Source organism: Eucyclogobius newberryi, unplaced genomic scaffold, assembly GCF_026437365.1.
Source record: "Eucyclogobius newberryi isolate DKJ021-1_F unplaced genomic scaffold, fEucNew1.0.hap1 SCAF_1, whole genome shotgun sequence".
NCBI lineage: Eukaryota > Metazoa > Chordata > Actinopteri > Gobiiformes > Gobiidae > Eucyclogobius > Eucyclogobius newberryi.
This window is the reverse complement of record NW_027315723.1, coordinates 14,877,482-14,905,138: the sequence shown is the minus strand read 5'-3', so window position 1 is coordinate 14,905,138 and position 27,657 is coordinate 14,877,482. Positions and strand designations below refer to the sequence as shown.

The 27,657-nt window shown below is 40.9% G+C and overlaps 2 protein-coding genes across 2 annotated transcripts; one reads left to right on the top strand and one right to left on the bottom strand.

Annotated features, from left to right (window-relative positions):
• Positions 1–397: 397 nt before the first annotated feature.
• Positions 398–1,778, top strand: LOC140347420 (probable G-protein coupled receptor 34). Its single transcript, XM_072433891.1, has one exon. The coding sequence runs from the start codon at positions 429–431 to the stop codon at positions 1,623–1,625; it is 1,197 nt and encodes a 398-aa protein (XP_072289992.1). The 5' UTR covers positions 398–428; the 3' UTR covers positions 1,626–1,778.
• A 412-nt stretch (positions 1,779–2,190) lies between these two features.
• On the bottom strand, positions 2,191–26,913 carry LOC140362918 (peripheral plasma membrane protein CASK-like). The gene is made up of 6 exons (XM_072449215.1): positions 26,383–26,913; positions 25,899–26,007; positions 10,383–10,495; positions 3,169–3,274; positions 2,409–2,486; positions 2,191–2,320 (listed from the first exon to the last, which is right to left on the bottom strand). Exons 2-6 carry the CDS (start codon positions 25,955–25,957, stop codon positions 2,191–2,193), a joined length of 486 nt encoding a protein of 161 aa, XP_072305316.1. The 5' UTR covers positions 25,958–26,007; positions 26,383–26,913.
• Positions 26,914–27,657: the final 744 nt, after the last annotated feature.

The window sequence follows — 27,657 nt, the reverse complement described above, 5'->3', positions numbered from 1 at the left end:
TAAAAGCCATATTTGTAGACCAACAATAGAGTAAAAAATGTATAATGAAAAATTTGTTACAACAACTACCAGTATTAATATTGTAAGAAATTAAATTTACAAAATCAGTTTTTACAACACTAATATTTGATTTTGGGGGTTTTAGGCAGAGGTGGAGAAGTGCCCTTTTTAAATGTCAACGAGTGATTTCCAGTGTGTCTAACTTCAACACAACCTTTTGGAGAATTAGTCACTACTTTGACATATGACTACAGTATGATCTGGTTTAGCCCTGGTTTAGCTGGTTTGAGCTGAATATGACCTTTATGTTTCAGTCCATCCATGTTTTAGGTTTCTTAGAAAAGGCCTTCAAATTTGCATAACTCAAAACATTGTTTCTGGTCTCCATTTCAGATCCTGTCGACAACTTTGCAAAACCTTGAGCCACAATGAATCGCAGCTCAGGTCAAACGGTCAACTCTTCATTTTCTTGGATCTTTTCATCCACATCTGCTACCAATATATCCCCCACCACAAGCCCTCTCTGCAACAACCAAAATGAGACTTTTAACTGGATTTTAGTTGTTTTCTACTCGCTATTTTTCATCTTTGGACTTATTGGGAATCTCTTTGCATTGTGGGTGTTCATTTTCCTCAGAGCAAGTCGAAATTCAGTCCGTACTTTCCTTATAAACTGTGCCATAGCCGATTTGGTGCTGCTGGCTTGCTTGCCATTTCGCATTTTCTACCATGCAAATGGGAATCAATGGCCGTTTGGATCAATCGCATGCAAAATAATTGGCAATTTGTTTTATATGAACATGTACATCAGCATTGTACTATTGGGATGCATAAGCTTGGATAGGTATTTGAGATTAAGAGGGAAAGGGAAGGCGAGAAGAGGCGTAAGAGTACATTTATTTGGTAGAAGTTGGCCCTGGAGTTGGGTCGTTTGCACAGTTTTGTGGACATTTTCCATTTTAGCCATCATACCAATGATCGCAACTGCTGAAGATGAACAATCGGACCAAAAGTGCTTTCAATACAAGAAAAGACATGATAAAGCCAAGGGTAAAGCTTACTTCAATGGCATCTTGGTTGTTATATTTTGGTTAATATTTCTAACAATGGTGGCTTCTTATGCGAGAGTGGCAGCACAGTTGTTCAAGGTGTCCAGGGATAAACCGGATTTACCCAACGCGCAAAGATATCAGCGCACAGCCAAAAAGTCCTTTTTTGTTCTGTTTTTGTTCACAATATGTTTTGGACCGTACCACGTATTTCGTCCAATCTACATAGTATCGCAACTTAACAACATTTCTTGTGACTACATGCATCTGATGGACCGATCCAATGAAGTAATGCTACTGTTTTCAGCATTTAACAGTTGTCTCGATCCAATAATGTACTTTTTATTGTCTGGATCTGTGAGGAAAACCGCCTTTAAAACGATTGGGCGAGTAATGGGCACTAGGCTGAGGTCTCTAAACGACGCTACGTCCAACAGTTCCATGATGGATTACAGGAGACAGTCCGTTCCATTTGTGTTGCCCATAAACGACTCTACTCCTCACAGCAGTGGGATCGTGAAGAGCACCATGAGGAGGACCAGTTTAGTGGCAGCGCCCTCTTCTGGACGCAAATAACCACTTCAACGTATGGACAGTTCTGTTAATATTGTTTATAGCTTTCAAACAGCTCAATTTGTTTAGGAAAAATGTAATGTAAAATGTGGTCCTGGTTTAATCTTGATTTAGTTGAGGTTAAATCTTTGTAGTCCATATTTAGTCCTTCATCATTTCAGGTAAATTACTCTACTCATGGCAGTGGACGCAACACAAATAACCATTGAAAACTCTGAAAATAATATTGTTTATTAGTATCCTTATCAACTTTAAATGTAAATAATGTATTATATAAGTGTATAAATAAAATGTGCAAACTGTATGCTGTTTGATCCTGGGTTGGACATGAGTGGTTTGGTTCTGGTTCAGACCTGCTTTAGTCCAGTTTTAGTCTTAATTTATTGCCATTTTAGAGACAGCTCCTTCAACTGGTCGACAACGGCAATGACTAATACAATAACCGTGTACACATTTTATGTCAATTTCATCTACTCTTACTACTCAATTTAACGTGTTTTAATACAATGATGTAAAAATAAATGTATCACAATACAAAGTGCGTTCATTTATTATTTTTACAACTTTGCTATTCTAGAAATTGACTGGTTTTGTAATTTAAATTTAAGTGGTCCCTGGTCCTCACCTTAACGTCTCGATGAATCACATTGTTGTCGTGGCAGTACCGAAGAGCCTCCAGGATCTGTCTCATATAATGACTGCGAACATATTCAAATACAAATATGATGATTACATGACGATCAATATTATTTTGTTGTTGTATATATTACAAAGAACATATCTTACCTGGCCACTGCTTCACTGTACACAAACCCAGCGTCTGCCCTCTTCACAATTTCAAAACACAAGTCTGCTCCATCCATACTGAGGCGAGAGGAGGGAAATGTCAGACTGCTCATTGAATCAACAGGTTTAAACACATAATACAACGAAAGCTCGCATTGTCTAGTTTTAAAACCACCAGATATAGGGGTGTGACTATATATTGAAACACAGATTTATTGTGGGGACATTCCGTAGTACTGATGTCACAGGATTATTTGCATACAGGGTTAATGTCAAACAGCTGATTCAGTGTTTTCATTAAAATACAAGTATTTCATAAACCATACATGTAGTGTGTACAAGTAGTAGGGCTGCACAATATTGATATTGTGACAAATTATGCACGTATGGCTACAGAGATGTATGTATAGTTCTATATGGTCAAATGTATTGATTATTCGTAGTATAGCCATATGTGATATTATTGGTATTGTGATTGTCATGCGTCTTGTTGTTAGCTCTAACAGAAGAGTCCGTAAGAGTCCTTATGAGCAAATAAATGTTGTGTTTTCATGAAAGTTGGGCACATATTTAGTGTAATATATACATGTTTAAAGAGGGAATGAAATGAATAGCATAGTAGATGTAGGTTGTCTTTGTAACTCTTGCCATAGCAAGTGACCAACATGTACAGATTTAATTATTCATGCAAATTCAGTTCTCAAATTGGGGAGCTACGGATCCTTCAGTAAATACATGCAGTGATATAATAAATACTTACAATTCAAAGACCATGTAGAGCATCCCGTCTGAGCTGTAAGTCTCCAACAACTCCACGATGTGCGGGTGCTTCAGCATGTGACAGATACTCGCTTCTCTCTTCAGATCTGACAACGCAAAACACAGAATGGAGGCTTAGATTTATATTTACTAAAACAGTTAATGAAAGGGCCTTTATATAAAAAGAGTTTCAGACATTTGTCACAAATCAGTGATTTTTGTTTCCATTGATACCATGCAATACTAGTAGTGCAGTTTTGTATTAAGATGCATTGAAACTCCTCTACTCTACATTTTACCTTGGCATATAATATTTTCACTCCATCCCAGCTTGACAACTGATTTAAAAAATGTGTGTGTCTAAAGATCTAAAACAAAAATAACACAATGTGAAAAATGCATGTGAAAAATGTAAGGATTTTGGGAGAAATTTGAATTATTGATATTGATTTACATGAGCTTTTATACTTTTCCATACCCGAGTCAGTATCAATCCAACAGTCACTTTCTACCTAGTATAACAAATAACTTTATTTAAAAGGTACATTACTATGTCACTTTTCTGAGAGGGTACTCTGAGAGGGTATGCCACTTGCTTGTCTCATAAAGTTGTTATTGCTTTGCCAGAAATATTCCACAGTACAGTATTAAACTTAATGACAGGTTATTGCTCAAATATACAATGAAAACAAAATTCTAAGAGTGAGCAGACTCTCCTCTCCAAAGATCTCACATGTATCTTGGCCTGATGCTTGACTCCATAGAGAGGCTTATTGTCATATTGAAGAACATTTTAGGAAAGCAAATAACATCTCCATGGAGACAAGGTGATGGCTCTTCCATCAGAAAAGTTAGATAGTGCACCTTTTATATCTAGAAGTACTTTTCAAAACATGCTCAAGTCAAGCTGTCGTGCATAATATTTTAACCAGCAGAGGGAGCTAACAGCACAGATTGTATTCCCATACTATCAAAGATAACCTAAAAGAAGTGTGTTTATTTCATTTTCATATAATACTGAAATACAAATGACAGGTAATGCAATTGGATTTAGATTTGCAATACATTTTTTTCAAGTAAAATTTGGTTCAGTGTGCACATTGTAAACAACTCCAGGAGCACTAACATTTGAGACTGATACACTACAAGGTTTAGATTTTTCTATTAAAAAAAAGATAATATTTTGATTTGATGCAGCTCTATTGCATATGCAATGGTTCTCTTTGTCATTTAAATTGTGTTTTGCCTGCAATAATCCAGAAAAGTACTTCAAAGTAGACTTCATCTACAACTTCTACGACTACCTAATGTTACAGCTATCAATACCTAAGCTACTACTTGAAGTAACCAATACTTTACTAAAATGACTAATTGTTGAAAAACAATCATCCAATAGTTGGTTTGAACATAATGCTCGATTTGTTAATATTCTTCACATTTTGCCACCAAATCGTGACTGGCTTATTATTATTATGCAACACAAAAAAACGCCGCTGCTCCTCTCTCCCTCTCTCTCTCTCTCTTTCTCTTTTGTCACAGAGAGCCAGTATTCTGCCCCGTTTGATCCAAAGAGGTTCTTGAACGTAACAATGGCTGCCAGTGTCCAACAGAGGAGCATCCAAGAGCCTACTGAGCACGCACCGAATATACAAATTACATAACAGTACTACAAAATAATGCTGGGCATATTTAATCAAATTTTAATCTAGATCAAGATTCAATATTTTCTAATAGTCATTGATCAGCTTGGGTCTTTCAAAAGGAGAGCTCCACAGCCCAATCTTCTGCCAGTTAAAGTATGTGGTTTGGAGGAAGAAATGCATGTTATTTTGTGTTAGACGACCCTGACGGGGTATAACGATCATGCCACAATACATCGCAATTCTTAAATGTTATGATATGCATCGTACACGTGTCTCCATCCGGCTTGATGTGAAAAGGACAGATGCGTGCTGAAAAACGACATTAAAATGGCACCGTCCTGAGAGCCCGCTGAGAGTGCATTCTATGTATCATAGAATACAGTGCATCTCTGCACTGCATATCCGCACTTATGTCACATGGACAAATGCAAGCATCAAATTACTCCTCTCAAACATGCTCATGTCCACCCAACATGCTCGAGACGTGGAAACTGTTCCGGCTCTGTGCGTGAGAGGCATGAACACCTGGACAGAGGGACAGAGAACTGCACCGGGACAGAGCGCGTGCACTGACAAATCAGAGGGTGGTCAACAAGTAAATTTGGCAATAATTTCAAGACATAATCTTGCCAGCAAGATGAATTCTCAAAATTTTTGTGAGTTCACAAACTCATGAAAATCTATCTTGTTAGGCTACCACTGATTTGTTTGCAGTCCGCCCGCACCAGTGGTAAAATCACATGGCATTATGCAGGTGGGACTGGAACCAATCACAGAGCAGCATTGTGGTTTGGGCGGATGTCAAAACAACCCGAACCAAAACAAACATACTTCGGCCTATTTTAGAAAAAATACAGACCATTTTGTTTTTCAAAAACGTGCAAAGAATAGTGCTTTGTACATTTGTGTATGAGAATGAGGAGTGCTTTTCTGAACGCTAGATTTAACACAATTTAGCTTTTTCTGCTTCTTCCGCTGTAGTGATGCTTCGACCAATCAGCGTGACCTATTTTTTTAACGCCCGACAGCTTTCAGTGAGAGCCTTCCCAGATCGATTCTGTGAAGAACTCAATTCAGAGTGAGACGAATCAATCTGGAGTGAGCCAGGTTAGAAAAGACACAGAAACACAAGCTCACATGTGGAATATGATAAACACAGGCTAAATGTAACTAAAAACAAAAGCCATAAACTAAAATTGGGTACAGTTGTATTATTCACCTATTATTATTCGTAATAATTTAAAGGAAAAAATATATAATTTTGCCATTTTTTGGCACTAATACTGACATCTGACTGAATTGTGATGCTTCTTAAAATGGAGACACTAAAATGCTATATTGTGAATAAACTAAACTACATGCATTTTTAATGTTCAAATTTTCAACCTAAAACATTCAGCATCGTTTCCCAAATCTGATAAAGCTCTCTTTGTATTTACCCTGCGACTGGTGATGTCAGACCACAGCCTCAAAAGGTCAAAGTTGAACTCAAGACTCACTTCACAAAGAGGACATTGAGATTTGAAGATACCAAATGAGATGGCTCATGAAGACTTTACAGTGGCAGAGTGGTTACTCTGACAAGATACATTGCATTGGTAGTATACAATTGGATTGTATTACTTTTCTAGTGGGGGGTGAGTCTAGCTTTGCCTAAAATGTTCCATTGCATGGCACTACGCTCGTTTGTGATTTACGTTTTAAAGCCACTGTAGATTAGACAACACAACAGTTTTAATTAAAGGATACATGCCATGTAAAATTTACTTATGTTATACTATTGTTCCCTCATCAAAAACATACTTGAAGTTGTATTTAGTTTCATTCTTACTCGTTTCATTAATTCTGTTTATGAGCTCGTCTTCTTTTTTACATCGTTTCCGGCCCAAAGGCTTCATTTGACTGAACAGTTGTACTGTGAAAGGGAGAGAGCGAGTATAGATAGTTGAGGGCTGGACTCAAACCCACATCGTTGTGGTTACAGCAGCAACAACACATGTGCAACGTCCCTATCCACTATGCCACTGGCTGATAAACAATCACCTAACAGATAAAGTAGTGTGTTCTTTTAGCAGATACAGCATTTTAAGATGTAAATGTTGTCGTCAACAACAGGTCAATAACAAATAACGCATAGTGTGTGTCCTTTAAATTTGATTAATATCTCAGTCCTGGTACAATCTTTCAGTCTTGTTAATGCCATTTGTCGGTCTGTAAAACTGATCCCCTTCTCTCTCCTGTGGGGAGTTTCCATGTCCTGCTGCTCTTGGCTCCAGCGTCTCTGGACCATCTGTAGATCCGCAGAGACAAACACAACCAGCCAACTCTAGCTCAAAGACAAGCATTTTACCTCGAACAATGACCAGGGAAAATGACGGAAATACAATACAGATATACTAGGAGGTTGGAAGTACTGATATATTTAGTATGACCCATGCTTATAGGCAGCTGATTATAAAAAGTGTGACAGGCTCTTTTAGTTTTAAATAGTGTTTTTTACGCTGACGTTACCATTATTCTGCCTTTTAGCAGTGAATTTTAAAAGGTTGAAATCATGTTTGCATAACATCATTTTTGATATTGGAGTGAATTCACGAGCCTAAAGATGCTGTTAGCCACAGTAATATGCGTACGAGCCACAGTAATAATAATAAATGCAGACCAATTTCATGACTCATTAATGTACATGTTAATTCCAAATAATCATCACCACATGACTTGAGATGATGATGATGATGATTTGAGCCACTCCCCCTTACAGTCCATCCGGACCAGAACCTCCCGCCACAAGAACAGTTTCTTTCCCTCTGCCGTTGGACTAATGATGAAGACTTCTTAAACACTGTCACTTTAACCATAATTTAATCATCCACTGTACTGTTCACTTTCTGCACTAAAACTGTAAATTTAACTGCAAATTTTGTGTACATAGTAAGCCTATTTTTACTTTTACCTTATAGCAGATTTTAATTGTTTTTCTTTTTTACTTCATATATGTCGTTTTATCATTGTTCATCGTTTTATGTTGCACCGAATCATCAAGACAAGTTCCTATGTTTGTGAATTCTGTTCATTGACAATGGCAATAACCTTTTCTGATTCTGATTCTGACATTAGTCCTGTCCACAAGTCTCTCCAAGGCCTAGCACCAATGTACATCTCAGACATGTTGACCATATCAACCATCTCGGACTCTGAGGACCTCAGGGACCGGCCTCCTGCTGGTGCCTAGAGTCAGGACTAAACATCTGCATTTCAGTTTTATGGGGGGAAGGACTGGAATAGTCTTTCAGAGGTTGTAAAGGCTCATTTATGCTCCATTTTTGTACGTTAACAGCTCTGTGAGTTCCAAGCGTGGTCACCATATCTTTATTTATACTTCCGACTGTTTCAAGCGTCAGGTCTGTGTTCTGGTAATTTGCTACCAGTGGGCTCTCAGAGTCAAAGAGTTGCGAGAGAAGCGTTTGCTTGTTTGACAGCTTGTTCTAGTCACTTCCACTGCTGCTGTGTTCACTACTGTCCCCAGTGGTCAGCACATGTACAGCTCTGTTACGCATCCATAAGCCGTGAGCAAACAATTCGTATACGGACCAAATGACAGACAAAACAGGGAGCAGACAGTGCGTATGCATCTGGAATGTAGAGCATAAATGAGCCTTAAAACAGGCACCCACCCGGGCAGTGTTTGAATCTAAGCTCAAGACTGTTTTGTTTAAAGTGTATTTGGAGTATTTGGAAATCTATAGGAAATGTTTTACTATTTTAATGCATTTTAATGTGTTTTTATGCTTTTATTGATCCATATTGTTTCGTATATTGCAATGTGTTTTTATTGTTGTAGAGCACTTTGAATTGTATTTTTGCAAGAATTGTGCTCTACAAATACAATGTTATTTTATTTAATGTCGGTCCAGTAAAAGAAAGAACGAAGCGTCAAAACAGACATTTACAAAATTTACCGCTCACACGGGGGAACTCAGATCCCAACATTTGAGTTCAGAGTATTTAAATCCAGCGCTGCCTCAGTTAGAGCGCACTGGTGCAAACAGGAGCATCTGGAGCTGCATTCAGGTGCACTACACCGTCTCAGACACACAAACTATTGCACAAGAAACATTTTACAATAATATAAATTGTACAATAATAGTGCATACATGAAAACCATTTGAACCAAGGCAGCTTAAAAGAAAATTTAAATGCACTTTGTTATCCTACATAACCAAAACATAATTGTAATTATTTTTTAAGCAATAAAGGAATATCTTATCTTATCAATTATGATGTCAAGTATCAGGACATTGATCGTATCAAGCTCAGAGTATCAGGATACATATCGCATCGTGGACCATGTGGTGGGATGCGTATTGTATCATGAAGTACTTGGCGATACCTGGCCCCACTGTCCCATTCACTTTTTGTGCAATACTTGAACATCCACCGAGACTTTTAACGTCGATATATCAGTTGTCCCATATTTCCCCATATCAGCTTTCTGGCTTAAATCTTCGATATTTAGTTTTGGTCGACTTGCTGCCTAAAGCATAAACATAAAGCTTTATTTTAACAACTGCGAGTTCGAGGAGTACACTGCACAAAAACGTGACTACACTGCTTTCTTATCCAGATTGTGGTAAAAACAGGCCACACAACTTGGTGTTCATGCCTCTCACAACAAGAAACATGTAAATCAAAAAAAAAAAGTGGGCCCACTTTTTTTTTTTATTATTGCACATTCTGAATGTATTTGTTGCATATTTTAAATATGGATTTAATTGAAGGAATCTGATGTCATTTTAGAATCGATCATACCCAATGATACATTGAGTGTAAATAAACCCGATTACTCTGTGTCACTGACCCGATCCTATCATGTCCTGATTCTGGTAACCCCGCCCATCTGTGGTGCCAAGTGTGACCAAAACAAATGCTCAGATTAACCGCAGTTCAAACCAGGCCATGGTGCTACAACAGGATTAACATAAAAGCTAATCCGCCAAAACACACAGGCCACTTTGATCAAATAATAATGCTCAAAATAAATGTATGCCGCCCTAATTAGTCAATATTTGTGCATGTTTTTCATATTATTTTAAAATTGAGCTTTCTGACAGCACAATGTTGAAATACTTACTGTGCACTAGGTCTGTAGTCCTAGTCATCAGTCAGTCAATGGTGTCTTAGTCTACCTTTTTCTTTTATTGTTACTCACCTAATTATTTTAGAGATTTTTTTTTTTTTTACAATCAAGTAATTTGTAGGTCTGTAGTTGACTGAAATCATGCCTTGTGCTTCAATTAATTGACTAAAAGGGGATGTGGCAATGAAAAAAACTATGAAAGTAAGTACTAAACATCTCTAAGTGGAAAGGCAGATTAAACTGACCAGTCACCCTTAAATCCCACAGGTAACTCACTCCAGGTTTTCTTTCTGCTCAGTCGAACAAGACTCCATCGACTGATTATCCACTGAACAACTACAGTCCCAGTATTTTGACAATCTTTTGATAGATTACTTGACGTTTGTATATTCATGGAGTACTCATGGTGCTTATGTCAAGTACATTTCTGAGTACCTTCTGTGCTGAGTCCAGGGCTGGAGGTAAAGCTGGCCACATCCACGATCTTCACTGCAAACTGCTGCCCAGTGTCTCTGTTGATGCAGCGCCGCACCACGCTGAACGGGCCCCTGAGGACACACAGAGTTAGGTTACAATATGGACTTTTACTATTCACCTTATTCCGGAAGCCCTTCTGGGCGCAGCAATACGACGTAATCCTTCTTCCAGTTGTATTAGTTCACATAGGGCTGCCGACCTCCAGAGAAAATAAGTTCTACACAGACTAAAAGCTGTTTTTGGGCCGCCCAGGGAATCAGTGCATCGTTGACTTGTTGGTCATATGAACATTGGCTATTTCACTCAAATCAATCTACTTTATAGCATATTCATTGACAAGACGTTTCTCTCGTTCTCCATTTAAACCAACAGAATTTCCGCTGGACTGGAAGTGCTGATCACGAGGGGAAAGAGGGAAAAGTGGGTGGGGCAGAATAAGGCCAATAGTGGTGGAAGATAGGGTATATATTGAAAATGGATAACAATAAAATTAGGGCCCAAACAATTAATCAAATAATTTCAAGTAATTTGATTACAAAAAATCTTTTATTATTTTGTCGTCTCAATGATTTGGTTAATTTATGTATTTGATTAAATCTTTGGCGCCTCCAGTAAATCAAAGCACGAGTGTACAGTATGGAGCAGGGTTTTGTTGTGTGAGCATGGAGGACAGCGATGATGAAACAATGAAAGTCCTTGATTATAACTATGAACTATATTTTTTATTGAAAAAAGGAGATTTAATGTGCTTTAAAAATATTTTTACGGATTGTAAAATAAAACATAGATACTCAATAGACTACTTGATTACTAAAATAATCAATGGCTATAGCCGTAATTGCAACCGTTTGACAATATGCAAAAATAGAATGGAGTGTATTGGAGTGTATATTATTAAAACTGCTAAAAAAAAAAACAATACAAATTTATTGTGCAATGCTTGAGCCACAACAAACATTTAGTCACATTTTAGCACATTGTCTAAGCAATTTTTTCTGAATATTATAATGTTTAAATATCGCCCACTCCTAAATACAACCAATTATTTTGCTGAAAATAACACATTTTCCCTTTGTTTTGTTTTTTTAAGATAAGATAAGATAAGATAAGATATTCCTTTATTGTCCCACATGGGGAAATTTCATTGGTGCAACGCAGGTAGATAGAGAGGTAGATACAGAAGAACAGATCACCCATAGGAAGTCTGAAAAACACTTTCAGTAGAAGATCTCCTATAAATAAATAAAAACTCCCATAGACAAATAAATAAATAAATACATAAATACCATTGCATGTGATCACGACAGCAATTGCACATGAATATGTGTCACGACAGCACATAGATTGCACATGAATTTCACAGTAATTGCACATGAATTGCACATGAATTCCAACAGCAATTGCACATATGACAGAATTGCACATCAGTATTAGGTTAGGTCAGTATTGCGAGTGTTCAGTACTAACAGTTTTTGTTATAAAGTCTGACAGCAGCAGGAAGGAAAGACCTACGGAACCTTTCCTTCACACATCGAGGGTGGATCAGTCTCTCACTGAAGCTGCTCTCCAGAGCGGAGAGAGTGTCCTGCAGGGGGTTACACTCATGGTCCAGCATAGATGTGAATCTAGCCAGGACCCTCCTGTCCCCCACCTCCTGCACCGAGTCCAGAGCACAGCCCAGGACGGAGCTGGACTTCTTGATGACTCTGTCCAGCTTCCTCCTCTCCCTCTCTGTGATGCTGCTGCTCCAGCAGGTCACACCATACAGGAGGGCTGATGCCACCACAGAGTCGTAGAAGGTCTTCAGGAGTGGCCCTGTCACTCCAAAAGACCTGAGTCTCCTCAGGAGGTAGAGCCGACTCTGGCTCTTCCTGTACAGTGCGTCTGTGTTATGAGTCCAGTCCAGTTTGTGGTTCAGATGAACACCCAGGTACTTGTATGAGTCCACTCTCTCAATGTCCCGTCCCTGGATGTTCACTGGCGAGGGGGCAGTGGGGTGGCGTCTGCGGAAATCCACCACCATCTCCTTGGTCTTCCCCGCGTTGATGAGGAGGTGGTTCCGCTGACACCAGTCCACAAAGTCCTGCGCCAGTCCAATGATGGCAGAGTCGTCAGAGAACTTCTGCAGGACACAGCTGTCCGTGTCATGTCTGAAGTCTGCAGTGTAAAGGGTGAAGAGAAAGGGCGCGAGGACAGTGCCTTGGGGCGCCCCCACACTGCAGGTCCGAGTGTCAGACACACAGTTCCGGGCTCTCACAAACTGGGGTCGGTCTGTGAGGTAGTCCAGGATCCACTCTGCCAGGTCATACTCCACACCAGCCGTCTCCAGCTTGTCCCTCAGGAGCAGCGGCTGGATGGTGTTGAAGGCGCTGGAAAGATCGAAGAACAGAATCCTCACAGAGCTGCCAGGCTTTTCCAGGTGAGAGAGAGAGCGGTGCAGCAGGGAGATGACGGCGTCCTCCACTCCGATGCCAGGCCGATATGCAAACTGCAGCAGGTCCATGGCTGAGCTCACGGTGGAGCGGAGGTGGTCCAGGACTAGCCGCTCCAGTGTCTTCATCAGGTGGGACGTGAGAGCCACTGGCCTGAAGCTGTTGAGGTCTTTGGGGCGCGGTGTCTTAGGCACAGGTACCAGACAGGAGGTCTTCCAGACCTGTGGTACCACCCTCAGCTTTAGGCTCATGTTGAAGACATGCTCCATAACTCCACACAGTTCATCTGCGCAGGACTTAAGGAGCCTGGGGCTGATGCCATCAGGTCCCTCTGCCTTCCTCACTTTAATCCTCTTCAGCTCACTCCTCACCTGTGCTGCTGTGACAGTCAGTGGTTGGCAGGGGGACCGTGTGCTGGGGGGATGGGTGAGTCCAGGCGAAGTGGGGAGCTGATGGTCCGGGGCAGATAAGCGAAGAGGAACAGATGCAGGGCATTGTCCAGCTGTGGAAGAGGGAGCATGCAGCTGTGCAGGGGGAGGGGCGGGTGACCGATCAAACCTCAAGAAGTGAGCATTTAAATCATTCACCCACTGTAGATCCCCCTCTGTCTGGGCAGGGGGGATTTTGAAGCCCGAGATGGTCTTCAGGCTCCTTCACACTCCCTGAATGTTCTTTTGCTGCAGCTGCTCCTCCATCCTCCTCTTGTAGCCGGCCTCAGCCTGCCTGATCTTCCTCCTCAGCTCCTTCTGCACAGTCCTCAGCTCCTCCTTGTTCCCTGACCTGAAGGCTCTCTTCTCCTTCAGCAGAGCCTTCAGTTCACGGTTAATCCATGGCTTGTTGTTTGGAAAACACTGCACAGTCCGGGAGGGAACAATGTTCTCAAAACAGAAGTTGATGTAGTCCGTGATGCACTCCGTGATGGTGTTGATGTCCTCCCCATGTGGGTCATAAAGCTCAGTCCAGACAGTGGTGCTAAAGCAGTCCCTCAGAGCCTCCTCGCTCTCAGCAGACCACATCCTCACCTCACGGGACACCACAGGCTGCCTGCGCACGATGGGTTCATACACAGGCCTCAGATGTACAAGGTTGTGGTCCGAGCTGCCCAGGGGAGGGAGGGGGGAAGAAGAATAAGCCTCCTTGGTGTTGGCAAAAAACAAGTCCAATGTTCTATTGTTCCTGGTGGGGCAGGTAACATACTGGGTGTATGTTGGTAGAACAGAAGAGGGAGAAGCGTGGTTAAAGTCACCAGAGATGAGGAAGAGAGCCTGTGGATGCTGTGTTTGCAGCCTACAAGTGCAGGAGAGCAGTGCTTCACAAGCATTTTCAGCATTGGCAGACGGGGCCACATAGACTGCGATCAAAATCACATGTGAGAACTCCCGGGGCAGATAATATGGCCTCATGCCAATAGCCAATAGTTCAATATCCTTGTTACATAGCTGCTCCCTCACTGTGCAGTGTTCGGGTTTGGACCAGCTCGTGTTCACATACACCGCCAGACCTCCACCTCCTTTCTTCCCGCTTTCTCTCGTTCTCTCCGCCCGCAGCAGATGAAAATTGTCCAAACCTACAATAGAGTCTGGCATTTCTGCTGTTAACCAGGTCTCTGTGAAAATCAAGACGCTGCTGTCCCTATAAATCCTCTGGGACCGCATGAGGCTCGCTATTTCCGTCATTTTATTTTGAAGGGACCTCACGTTACCCATGACTACGGCGGGAACCGACTTCCTGTTTGTCCCTCTCTTCTCTCGGAGTTTACGTCTGCCGGGATAACGTGACGATCTCCGGGTAAGACGACTGTTCTCCGCAGTTTCATGAGTTCCTCCTTTGTGTAAACGCGGTACGGCGCCGGGCGGGGGGCGGGGCCGGAGCCGGGGGACTCAGAGCCAAGACACATCGCAACGACACGACGAAAACACTCAATCCAGCCGAATAAAGTCAAAACAAGTTAATTTAAAGCAATTCCAGTGCGTGTCCCGATCGTTCGTGAAGTTCCTCTTTCATATAAACGTGTACCGACGACACGCCGTACTTTAGCGCGGCCGGAGGGCGCGGGGGGGGGCTGGTGGGCTCGCTCGGAGCTAGCTCACGTCACAACAACACAACGAACGCAACGAAAAACGCTCAAATCCAGCCGAAAAAAGTCAAAAACAGTTGAATTAAAAAACTATTCCAGCACGTGTCCCTATCGCACAGTAAAATAGAAAAAATATACTAATTATATTTACAAAATATAGGAGATAAAGCACAATAAGTGTGAGAAAGAAGAGAGCGTTTACACCGGGCTGCCAGCTGTACCAGCGCCTTATGACTTAAAGCTCTACTATAAAAATGTGAGGGGAAAAAACACCTAATACTGGGGGGTTGTACTCTCAGTTCACGGTAATCATGTGACAGGTGTTTCATAGCAGGGGCTTTGGATCAATGAGGAGTAAGTAATAAAAACTAGAATCAATATGAAAACCAATACTTGACAAACAGAACTGGAGACATCCAGGGACTGAACCAGAGACTGATCCAGGGACTGATCCAGAGACTGAACCAGGGACTGAACCAGAGACTGATCCAGGGACTGATCCAGGGACTGATCCAGGGACTGATCCAGGGACTGATCCAGGGACTGATCCAGGGACTGAACCAGGGACTGAACCAGGGACTGAACCAGGGACTGAACCAGGGACTGAACCAAGGAAAGAGCTGGGATTGAACCAGACACAAAACTACAACAGACTACATCAAGACCAGGGACCAAATAGGACTAGACAAGGACAGAATCAGGATTAAACCAGGGACTAAAACAGTAACCAAAGCAGGGACTGGACTGTGACTGGACCAACACTAGACCAGGGAAATATAGGACTGAACAATGAACCCGGACCTAAAACAAGGTCAAAACCAGGGACTGAAACAAGGACTAAAAAGCAGATTGAACTGTAACTGAAACCAAGACTAAACCGGGACTACAACATCACTAAAATATGAGACTTAACCAGTAGAAAATTATGACTAAACCTGGATTTTTTACAGTGAACTGAACTGTAGCAGGTTAAATTATAGAGTTCACTTGAGCTGCAAAAGCCTAAACACAGACTGACAGCATGAATGTACTCTTAAAGGGATTATTTGGGGAAGAATGAGAACAATGCAACGAAGGACAGACTACTGACTACTACAAATGGCAGAAACCTTCAGTATAATCATAATATAGAATGGAATGTTCCACAGTAGGGCATTAAACTTCTCTCCATGGAGACAAGCAGGCGATGCCTCAAGCCAAGTTGCAGGCTTTTCTTAAAAAAAGAAAATATAATAATAATAATAATGATAATAATAATAACGCCAAATATTACCTAAATATCCATGCAAATGTTACATGCAAATGTAAGCAACAAACGGTCCTCGGCCACACCAGACAGCATGTATCGGATATAATATTGGCTGAAAAAAACATTGGATCGGACCATTACAAGTTTTCTTTCACAGTAATAGTACGGTACACAAACATTGGTGAATTTTTGGGGACTTTCACAACAGTAAGCCGTAGAATGCCGACTTTCCCTGGTCACGTCCACGTCGCCTGTGTGCTAAAACCGCTAAAAGTGCTAACCATTTGCCTCCCACATCTGAATAAACAAAAACAGGCGCGAAAGTGAAGGAAAAACAACACTGGAATCCAACACCCAACCTCATGAACTCAACAGAACAGCTGTGATTCACATTAGAAATAAGATCTGACATTTGTAAAAGAAAGTTAAGTAGGCAATTCCAAGTTCCAAGTGCTTTTTGTAGTCCGTTTTTTGGGTGTTGTAGTTTTTACTGCACAGCTGATCCACCAAAAAGCAGCGATAGCTCCTTGTCTTCACTGCTCCTCACACCTTCGTGTTGACCTGAGGACGCAACTCTCAAAGGTTAAGGGTTATTTCTGCCCATTTTCAGAGGGAACCCATAACTAGACAATGAACTAGGAAGTTGACTTCAATGAATGACAATGAATTAGGAGTTGAGTTTTTAGGAGTTTATAATGTACTCAACCCTTGCCTTTCTGTGGCCAATTGACAACACCGCGCCTGATCTCCATCTCATACAGAAATCTTTTTGTCCCCTCTGTGATTCCCATATTTTCACAGTTCCATCACAGAAGCAGATATGTCGGACTTGTGGATGCACTTCTTTCCGACATCCCTGCAGCTGTTCCAAGTGGGCTTTCACCAAACGCCCCCGCACTGCTATAGATTTGGAGCCTCAGAACTCTAAGTGCCAATTTGTCATGACATTTCAGCTCCAGCGCTCCCAGTGAATCAAACGTTTCAACTGCCATTTCAAAAGATCCTACATTAATCAGCCTACAGGCTCTTAAAGGGGAAATGGAAATGTGCGTTTACTGGTTTAAAAAGGAACAACAATAGTAACACAAACTGGGTTACAAGTATCTTCCCCGTATATTGTTCTGTAGTATGTATATGTACTCAGAGGTGGGTAATTGGGTTACAGCAAAGACATTCATTTGACTATGTTTCATAGACTAAATTATTTCAGTGATTGAAAACAGAATGCTGCCGCGAAGGATAGACTGTTTTTGCGAGATTGGAGTTGATCAAACAACAGATTATGGATTGACAAAAAAATTTCTCCAATTTCTCCAATTGACAGAAATCTGTCACAGCAACAGAAAACTTTAAGCCCAAGAGTAGCGTTCAGTTACATTTACACATTTGAGAAATGTTTTCCTAAAATTGTTTTCAGACCCGATGTTTTCAATCAATGAATATCAAATGTTAAGTGTCCAATGTCCCCAGTCCTCTTATTTGTGAAACTACTTGCACCACTACTTTATATTTTCACTTGAGTAACTTTATTTCTGAAGTAACAATACTCTTACATACAATTATAGCTTCTCTACCTTTGGTTGGCTACTGAAAGCTGCACTGGCACTGATGAATGATTGGCTTGGATTGGGTTACGTAGCAAGGATTCAGATCAGAGGGAGGTATTTTAGGTTTATTTACAACTGGTTTTAGTCATAGAATCTGGCACTTGTTTGTGCCTGAACATGGATTTAACAGGACTGAACTGTGGACTAAAAAACATTAAACAAAGATATTACATTTGAAATGACTGCACTTTGCTTTGAGTCTCCATTTCTCCAACTATTTCTCACTAACAATAACTGCTGTCTATAGCAAAAAGCACAACCGCTGTGTTGAGCAGAAACCATCTCTCCAGAGAACACTGCAGTGAGCCAGTCTAGATTGTGGGAGTTAGTGATAGTTAAAATAGTGTAATTCATCTTGCTTGAATTTACCATTTGACTGTTGCTCTGTGTGGTGTTCTAGAGTGTCCTGATATCATTATCAAAACCTTAGATACCATATTATACCTTTTTTTTTTTTTTTTTTTAAATAAACAGTTTTGCATTTAGTATTCATTCTTTATAACTGAAATGTGCATCTTCCATCTACTGCCGAACAACACATGGATTAAGAGTGTGTCTGTCCCCTGCAGGCTATAGTAGGGGGAGAAGAGCAGACAAAGCTAACAGCACAGCTATTAGCAGCATGAAGCTAATAGACGAGTGATGGCAGTTAACAGGCTGAAATCATAATCACTTTAACAAGCATGATCGAATCAGAACTAGTTTGTGTTCCGCCTGGTTATGGAGCAGTTTATGCAGCAGCACATATTCCCGACTGTGCCAGTCTCAGTTCCTACAATTTGCTGATTGTCCTTCCCTCTGTCACCCCAATTTCTCTCTGCACTGTCTCATCATATAAAGCATGCAGGGCAAAAAATCCTTTAACAAAACAAAATGTTTAGTTTAATCCTCGTTTTGTCCCCTGGTTTAGACCTAGTGAAGAGGTCCTTATAAAACATACCTGGAGTTGTATTTTGTTTAATCTATGATTGTTTCGGTAATGAGTACGAGTTTCTTTGGCTCGGACCCTCACAAAAAATATACAGTTTCAAATTGCCTAGATTTGTGACAATGGTAGAAATCCGTAGGTCTCTTATGCCGTTTAAGTCCATAAATCATCGCCATCAAATCACGCTCAATACAACTCTGCACCTACATTAGCATGTCAGGGGAAGCTAGCTTTTGTTCCCTGATGGTAATTCCCACTGCTGCCAGTTTGGAGTGCTAACACAAATCAAGATGAGGGAACGCCTCACAGATAAAATAAAATATGTTTTCAATGCATACATAAGTTGTAGAACATGAGATGCCAAAGTAAAAAAGGTACTCAAGAACATGATCAAAGGCCAATAAAATAATGCACAATGTCACCTAGTCTATTGTTGATTTTTTAAAAATTGATTCTTTGAAATTAAACAGACCGTTTTACATATAATTAATCAAACTTACCATTTCAAAACAAGGAATCAAAAACAAAATGCTTTTCCATCCAGCCCCAATAACCTCAATTTCTCCAGTCTTTTAACCTAAACCATTTAAAATGTACATATTTATTGTTCTGTTACAACCCTCTAAAGTCAGAATTTCTTCGTCAAAACAAACTGTCTGCGAGCTTGTCCCACATTAATCCTCGTTTATGCTAATGAGACAAAACTGCTCTTTGAATATTAGCAGTGAATTAGCATCGAGCTGAAATTTGGAGCGGAGACTGCCCCAGGAATCCACGTTCCAGGATCGTTTTTGCTACATCAAACAGAAAAAAATACACTTGTTTTGTTGAAAAAGATCAGCTCAAAACACAAATGGTCTGAGTAGGTGGCATCATCACAGGAAACAAAGAATCATTTTGTTCATTTGTGTTGAGGTGAGACTGCAAGCGTCTAAATAAGTACATAGGAATGAGGCTAAACAAAATTAATTTCAGTACTTTGGTCTTGGGTCTAAAGCAAGTCTGTACTGACCACTGCACCCCACTAGAGCTACACAGCACCCCACTAGAGCTAGAGCTACACAGCACCCCACCCCACTAGAGCTACACAGCACCCCACTAGAGCTAGAGCTACACAGCACCCCACTAGAGCTAGAGCTACACAGCACCCCACTAGAGCTAGAGCTACACAGCACCCTCCTAGCGCTAGAGCTACACAGCACCCCACTAGAGCTAGAGCTACTCAGCACCCCACTAGAGCTAGAGCTACACAGCACCCCACTAGAGCTAGAGCTACACAGCACCCCACTAGAGCTACACAGCACCCCACTAGAGCTACACAGCACCCCACCCCACCCCACTAGAGCTACACAGCACCCCACTAGAGCTACACAGCACCCCACTAGAGCTACACAGCACCCCACTAGAGCGACACAGCACCCCATCCCACTAGAGCGACACAGCACCCCATCCCACTAGAGCGACACAGCACCCCATCCCACTAGAGCGACACAGCACCCCATCCCACTAGAGCTACACAGCACCCCATCCCACTAGAGCTACACAGCACCCCATCCCACTAGAGCTACACAGCACCCCATCCCACTAGAGCTACACAGCACCCCATCCCACTAGAGCTACACAGCACCCCATCCCACTAGAGCTACACTGCACCCACTAGAGCTACACTGCACCCACTAGAGCTACACAGCACCCCACTAGAGCTACACAGCACCCCACTAGAGCTACACAGCACCCCACTAGAGCTACACAGCACCCCACTAGAGCTACACAGCACCCCATCCCACTAGAGCTACACAGCACCCCATCCCACTAGAGCGACACAGCACCCCATCCCACTAGAGCGACACAGCACCCCATCCCACTAGAGCTACACAGCACCCCATCCCACTAGAGCTACACAGCACCCCATCCCACTAGAGCTACACAGCACCCCATCCCACTAGAGCTACACTGCACCCACTAGAGCTACACTGCACCCACTAGAGCTACACTGCACCCACTAGAGCTACACTGCACCCCACTAGAGCTACACTGCACCCCACTAGAGCTACACTGCACCCCACTAGAGCTACACTGCACCCCACTAGAACTACACTGCACCCCACTAGAACTACACTGCACCCACTAGAGCTACACTGCACCCCACTAGAACTACACTGCACCCACTAGAGCTACACTGCACCCCACTAGAGCTACACTGCACCCCACTAGAACTACACTGCACCCCACTAGAGCTACACTAAACCAGGACTAAACCCTGTTGAAACTAGGTAGAAACCAATAATAAACTAGAACTAAACCCGGACTAAGGGTATGTTCACACTCTGGTTTGGTCCTGCTTTAGTCTCAAAGTAGATTTAGTATAATAGTTTTCTAGCCACAGTTTTAGTCCTCTTCTAATCCCGGTCAAGTCGTGGGTTTAGTTCCAGATTTGTTCAACACGTTCTGACCATTGCAGACCCAAACTACACCAGGTCTAACAGACTTCCAATAGAATCTACACCTTTTAATTTCAGGTCCAACCCATAACGAACAGGCCTATTTTGTGAGTTCTATGTTATTGGCGATCTCATTATGAACATATGGGCTGTGACAGGTTCAATAATGTGAGGTTTAATTGATCCCAGAAGGATTGGTGTCTTGCCCAAAGGCATTTCTGTTCAGTGGAATTGTGCCAACTACCCGCCTACGCTCCATTTCCCATTATAAATATGCCAGAAGGAAAAACAACTCGGGCAATTTTTGAAGCGCAGATCACATTTTTTGTTATTGAAATGTGTAGGATTAGGTTACATTGTCATGCTGTAGGGCCGCAACTAACAATCATTTTAGTAATCAACAATAGTCAGTGATTATTCTTTCGATTCTTTTGTATATCAAGACTTAAGTACATCAACCAAATAAAAGATTCTAGATCGATTGCATCTAGTGTTATTCATGAAAATCAAACATTGTTTACCAATTCTTTGACATTTTGATTTATGAACACCACTGACTTTGTTATTCAAAAGGATTTGCCGTTTTCAATGTCTGCAGCCAGATAATCAAAATACATGTTTTATTGTTTTTGTCAACTATAGACGATAAGTCAATTAATCATTGCAGTCCCATCCTGCTACTATGATCATTTCAAAATTATAAAACAGATTTTTCCTATTTTACTTCATGTTTACTCAAACCTGGAGAAAAAGATGAGCCAAATTAGGCCTACGATTAATTAAGCGTTCATAAAGAGGATACTGCTGTAAACTGGGCTGCTGACAAGACAAAAGAGGAGACAAAGGAAGAGGGTTCATTGTGGATGTCAATACAATATGGAACATGGCCTGGCAGTGGTGTCATCTGCTTGTGTCTGTGGAATACACTCATTTTATGCCGAATAGTGGAATACGCCAGGAAATATTATGAACACATTTAAATGCGACACAAATCACTTGCATATTTTGGAATAGGGGTGTAACAATTCAGGAATCTCACCATTCACAATTCAGGACCTACAATTCAATTCATCACGGCTCTTACAATTCCCACACAATTCTTAAAATAACATAAATATTCCCACTTTGGTGACAAAATGGCTGCAAAATATTAATTTAAACTTTTAATTATTGATATTGTAAATAATGAGTGAATTACACAAATGTAGCTTAATTTATTTCATGGCATTTGTTTTTAGAGGACTTAATATAGGCTCGCTCTATTTGAGTTACATTTAGGCTGCATCATAGGCGTGTGTGCCCGTGTGTGCCCGTGTGTGCCGTCTTGGGTCTCCTCCTCTCGCTCAGTGCTCTGTTCTCCTCTTACAAACACAGGGGAGGAAGTTTTATGTGCAGAGAAGAGTTTCTCACTCTCCGCCTTGTCAAAGCCATTGCGTGTCGTGCACACCAGCATGTTTGAGAGGCGATAATCATTTGATGCTTGCATTTGTCCACGTGACATTAGTGCGGAAATGCGGCGCGGAGATGCTGTGCATATACAAGGCACGCTCAGCGGGCCAGCGGGACCTGATCAGTTGCCGATTTAATGTTGTTTTTCAGCACGTATCTGTCTATTTTTCATCAAGACGGATTGAGATACATGTATAGTATCGAGACATTTAATAATTGCAATGCATCGTTACATCCCTATTTTGGAACTATTACAAAAAATCTCCTTTCCTTGTAAATGTGTTCAGATCAGATCATTATTCCAATGTCTGTCTGCAATTATCAGTTCCATCTGATGCGAATAGTAGTAAGTAGTATCTAAAAACAACTAATTCAAAGACGCATGTTTTCTGTGGTGCATGTAAACACATAAAAACATTTTTATTATTGGTTATGTGATTATTAAAATTATCAGAATGTTACAGGACATAAAAAAGTTGGCCATTGTATCGTTTTAAATCATTCTTGCTTAAAACTAAATTGGTAAAAGCAGTTAGACAAAGTTATGTGCACAACACGCGATCATAACAACCACATAGAAGAAAGCTCTCCTCTTTGATGTAGTGAGGACCTGTCATTAGCTCGAGGGCCTAGAGTTCATTCACAACAGCACGATTGATCCAGTGTCTCAAACTCTCAATGAGACAAAGGTAAAATGATCTTCCTCCTGCATCACTCCCAGGACACTACCACAGTCCTCTACAGCAGTTTGGCTCCAAAAGTGACATTTTAAGGGCAATTCCTAAAACTTTTCTGGAACAATCCTGTAGTAACGCTGTAGTTGACAAAACTATTGGTTGACTTAAGATGCCTTTTGCATCAATTAGTCGACTAAAAGCGGTGTGTGGCGTGGAGCTGATAAAAAGCTCTCAAAACTATGAAGTATCTGTATTATCTAACCAAAACTCTGACCCAAACTGCCCTTACAAGACCACAAGCTCACACGTTATTAGGCAAAAAACGTATCTGTACTGAAAAGTACTATTAACTAGGTATGCGCGTGTCAAAATATAAATAAAAATGATATAGTCCCAGTAAAATTACTCAACAAATAAAAATGGCAGACCTCCCCCAGAAAAATTACACTACAAAAAATGACTGTGGACAGCTATAAGATTTGCATAAGCATTAACAATAACATTTCACAATTGTGTCAAAATAATTTTTGTTCACATCAAACATTCCCAACTGATTTTCTGATTAAAACAATGTGATGTCTATATTTATAAACATTATCTAAAAATGTGCTTTACATCAGTTAGTGACATATTTACATATATTATTTTGCTATATTTTCCATGTTTAATGATACATGACTGTGCAAAGGGATGCAGCTAATTAAGTGCGATGTTTGGTCAGCTACAGTCTGGACATGGGAATAAAAGGCACAAAATATCCTTTTTCTACAACATTTTTCAGATAATTTCAACCGTGTTATGAGGTGGATTCCATGTCAAAGACATACCGCCTTGAAAATTGTGAGATCATCCTGTGGTAATCCAGAAGTGCTCCTCTGTGTTTATAAAGTTCATTCACCTTCACTTGACTGGTACTGGTCATATCGGCTCTATAAAATCACTACTTGAATGGTTGTGCTCGCAACTACCAAGACACAGTGTAATAATTTAGGTTTAGGATATAAGATTTAGGATATAATTTCCTCCGCAAACAACAAAATATTGTGTCTTATTCTGAGTAAAAGCTGCAGTTTAGAACTCCAATTCTGAAATACATGGGATTCTTGGATTAGTTTAGCAGTTTAGATTTCAATCTTCTCTAAAATGTTAATGCTCTTGGACCAGTCCAAAAAAGAATGCGATTAAATAATGTTTCAAATTTGTTCAGCCCCAATACATGACAAAATGTCCACAAGTTCTAATTATACTCTGATCTTTGATCCAAATTGAAACAAAAGCCCCATTTTATTCATAGCTATCCAACAATCTCACTCACTCTATTACACTATCAATAATACACAATGTCAAAGCGATCCTGAAACTAATTTCTCATTCTTTTCTTCCGGCGATGACACGAAAGAACAAAAACAGCCCCAAGTTTGGAAACAGAACACATCCATCACTCAAACTGGCAACTAAAATCCACCATTTAGGAGTTATAGTATTAGTAGTCTAATTCTCCAGCTTGGTCCTGACCGGGATACTAGCTGAGATCTGGTCCACTGTTCCTGACCGATTTAACCTGAGACACTGAAGGACAAGGCCAAGGAAATCATTATATTTACCAAGGAAATCTTATCCTTAACAATTCCCCAAGCAAGAAAAATGACTTAACTTATTTAACTTCAACCACTTTCATAGCACCTCAAAAAAGCAAAACTATTCCCATTTGTGGTTTATTTCTTCCATTCTAAATCTGTAACTCACTCAACCACAGCATATGCCATTTATCAAAAGTAGGAATGTCCCTGGATGCTAGATATGTGCATTTGTGTTACAATGGTCACAATTAGTAAATAACAAAGCCTAGAATTATTTAGGTGATGTAATGTCCTCTTTGAGAACTAAATCTGTGTTTCCAAGTGGTTTTGTTCTGTGAAAAAGCTTTAACTCTGTAGTTTAGACTCTACAAAAATGTTTGGAAATACATGGAATTCTTGGATTAGTTTAGCAGTTCAGATTTCAGTTCTCTCAAATGTTAATGCGCCATGTCGGGTTTAAAATTGGCACTGTGAACTTATATACAAGTTATATACAGTTTGATTTATACATTTAATTCAGTCATTAATTGATAGGAGATCTTACACCTTTCCATGTTTGCAGTTGAGAACATGTGTACAAGATGGAACAAATCCAAGTGACCTCATCTCACCCTTAGATCCAAATTTAAGATGCAAGATCACTACCATTACCAAGTTTTGCTTATTTCAATTTTTTCCCTTATTTGAAAAAAATAAAAAACAATTGCAAGAACTCTGATGGCAATTGATGGCAAACATAAAATTATGACCATACAATAAACAGCTAAAGTAAATACAATTAAACCTGTTAAATGTTTTGCAAATTGAAATCATTACAGCAGTCAATTTAATTTTGCAGTGGGGGTCCTCTGTCATTGCATGGTTATTTTGGGGGTCCAGGCCTGAAAAGTTTGTGCAGCCCTGATTTTTCCGTAAAACTAGATTATATGGCAGTGGCATTTTCAGTTAAATCCAGTCAAATTATCTCCCCCTTTTTGTTTTTTAACCCTGGATTCAACACCAGATAAATGGACGCACGTTTACTGAATACTTACTTCCCGATGACCTCGCATAGCTCGTAGACATCCTCAAAGAGCACGTCGTCGTCTGCCATGGTGAAGTCCACAGGTGAAAAATGAAGCCCTCCTTTGCTGCAGAAATCCCCTTAAAAAATAAAAAAAAAAGAAGAAAAAAAAATTAGTGGATTTTCTTATTGAAGCAAAATTGTAATCTCCTTGGTGATCGCGTTTATGCAGAAATACCTGTAACTTATCTTAATGTTAATCTTGCAGACTCGTTGTAATCGGAGAGTCTTGTTGTTGTCAGTGCTTAGAAAATAGAGGAAAAGCAATGCACATCCAATATAGTTAGCCTGTTAGCCACGTTAGCTGTCAGCCGCCCCACCTTCCCTTCTCCAGCGCTCCTACGGCTGGCCTCCGAGCTAGATTTACACCATCCAGACCCCAGGGCGTGGATATTTTCCTCGACAGATTACATAAAACACCTTTCATTGCATGCTGTCTGCTGTTTTTGGCAAACCTAGAGCTCGGTTTTGCGTTGCATCCTGCAGCAGAGGTAGCAGGAGCAAGCAGCAGCAGCCAGCAGCATCCAAGATATCCAAGATGCTCTATTGCAAATGGCTAGCTCGGGTTGGGTAAAGCGCTAGCCGTAGTCGATGCAATAACCAGGTGTTTATGAAAATTGCTCTCCAGACGATAACGCTAAAGAATCCGAGCGAAATGTCACCACGTTTCGGCAGTGCTTTAGCTTCCCGAGACCAGACGAAGCCGCATCATGTCGGCGCCCGCTCCTCTCTCCGTCTCCTCGGCCCTTTTTTCACACACTAATATCGGGTTTCTTTAGCTCCAGCGCCTCGGTTAAGATAGATAGATGCTGCTGTGCTGGGCTGGCTGGCTTTGACTGGCTCTTCCCCCGACTTCCAGAAACCCACGGCTCCTCCCTCAGTGCTCCGGGAAACTGAGCGCCAGCATGGGGCCCTGAGTAACAGCCCTCACGCCGTTGGTTTGAACGGGGGTTTGAGCCGAAATGGCGTCTTTGCAGGGGGATGATTTAAGCGCAGTTTCCTAATCGGGTTTTCTAACGGTTGCGTCCAGTCTGTGTCCCCCTTCGCGCATGCGCAGAGTATCCAAACCTCATCGCCTTACGTCAGTTTTTGCCCGTCTCCTCTCCATCACTGAAATGGTTCATTAACGGGTTTTTAGGGTGTTCCGTTCCAATGTGTGCGATTTGAAGTACCAAACTTGTAAAAAAAAAAATAATACACGCTAGTCTAACTAATTAAAATTTAAAAGTGTTATATTTTTAAAATTCTTCTGCTGTTGATAATACTCATACGGAATAAAAATATAGCCTTACCAACTTCACCACTCCACCAAAATGTCTTCACCCATTCTGGCCTATCCGGGCCAGCCAAGAATACATCTCCAATAGCTTCTGTAGGCCTATAATTTAGGGATAATCTGTCTGGATCCCAGGCAACTTGTCTATATAATAATACAAATAACAATGCATTGGATTTATACAGCACTTTCATGAGATTACACATATATAGATCACAATATACTGTATATACAAGCTTGGGCTGTGAGGTCATAATTAAAACCAGCCATATTTTGGGCCACAACTGGACAAAGTATGTGTTCTCTTCATGTTGCTTCTGAACAGAAGACATAGTTTTTCTTATTTGCTTTTTCTTATTTTCTTTACAGTATAGCATGAAACAGATACTTTGAAGACGTACAATTACAGTAGGTGCAGTAAATGCACCTTTTAAATTGGTTGCCAACACCATTA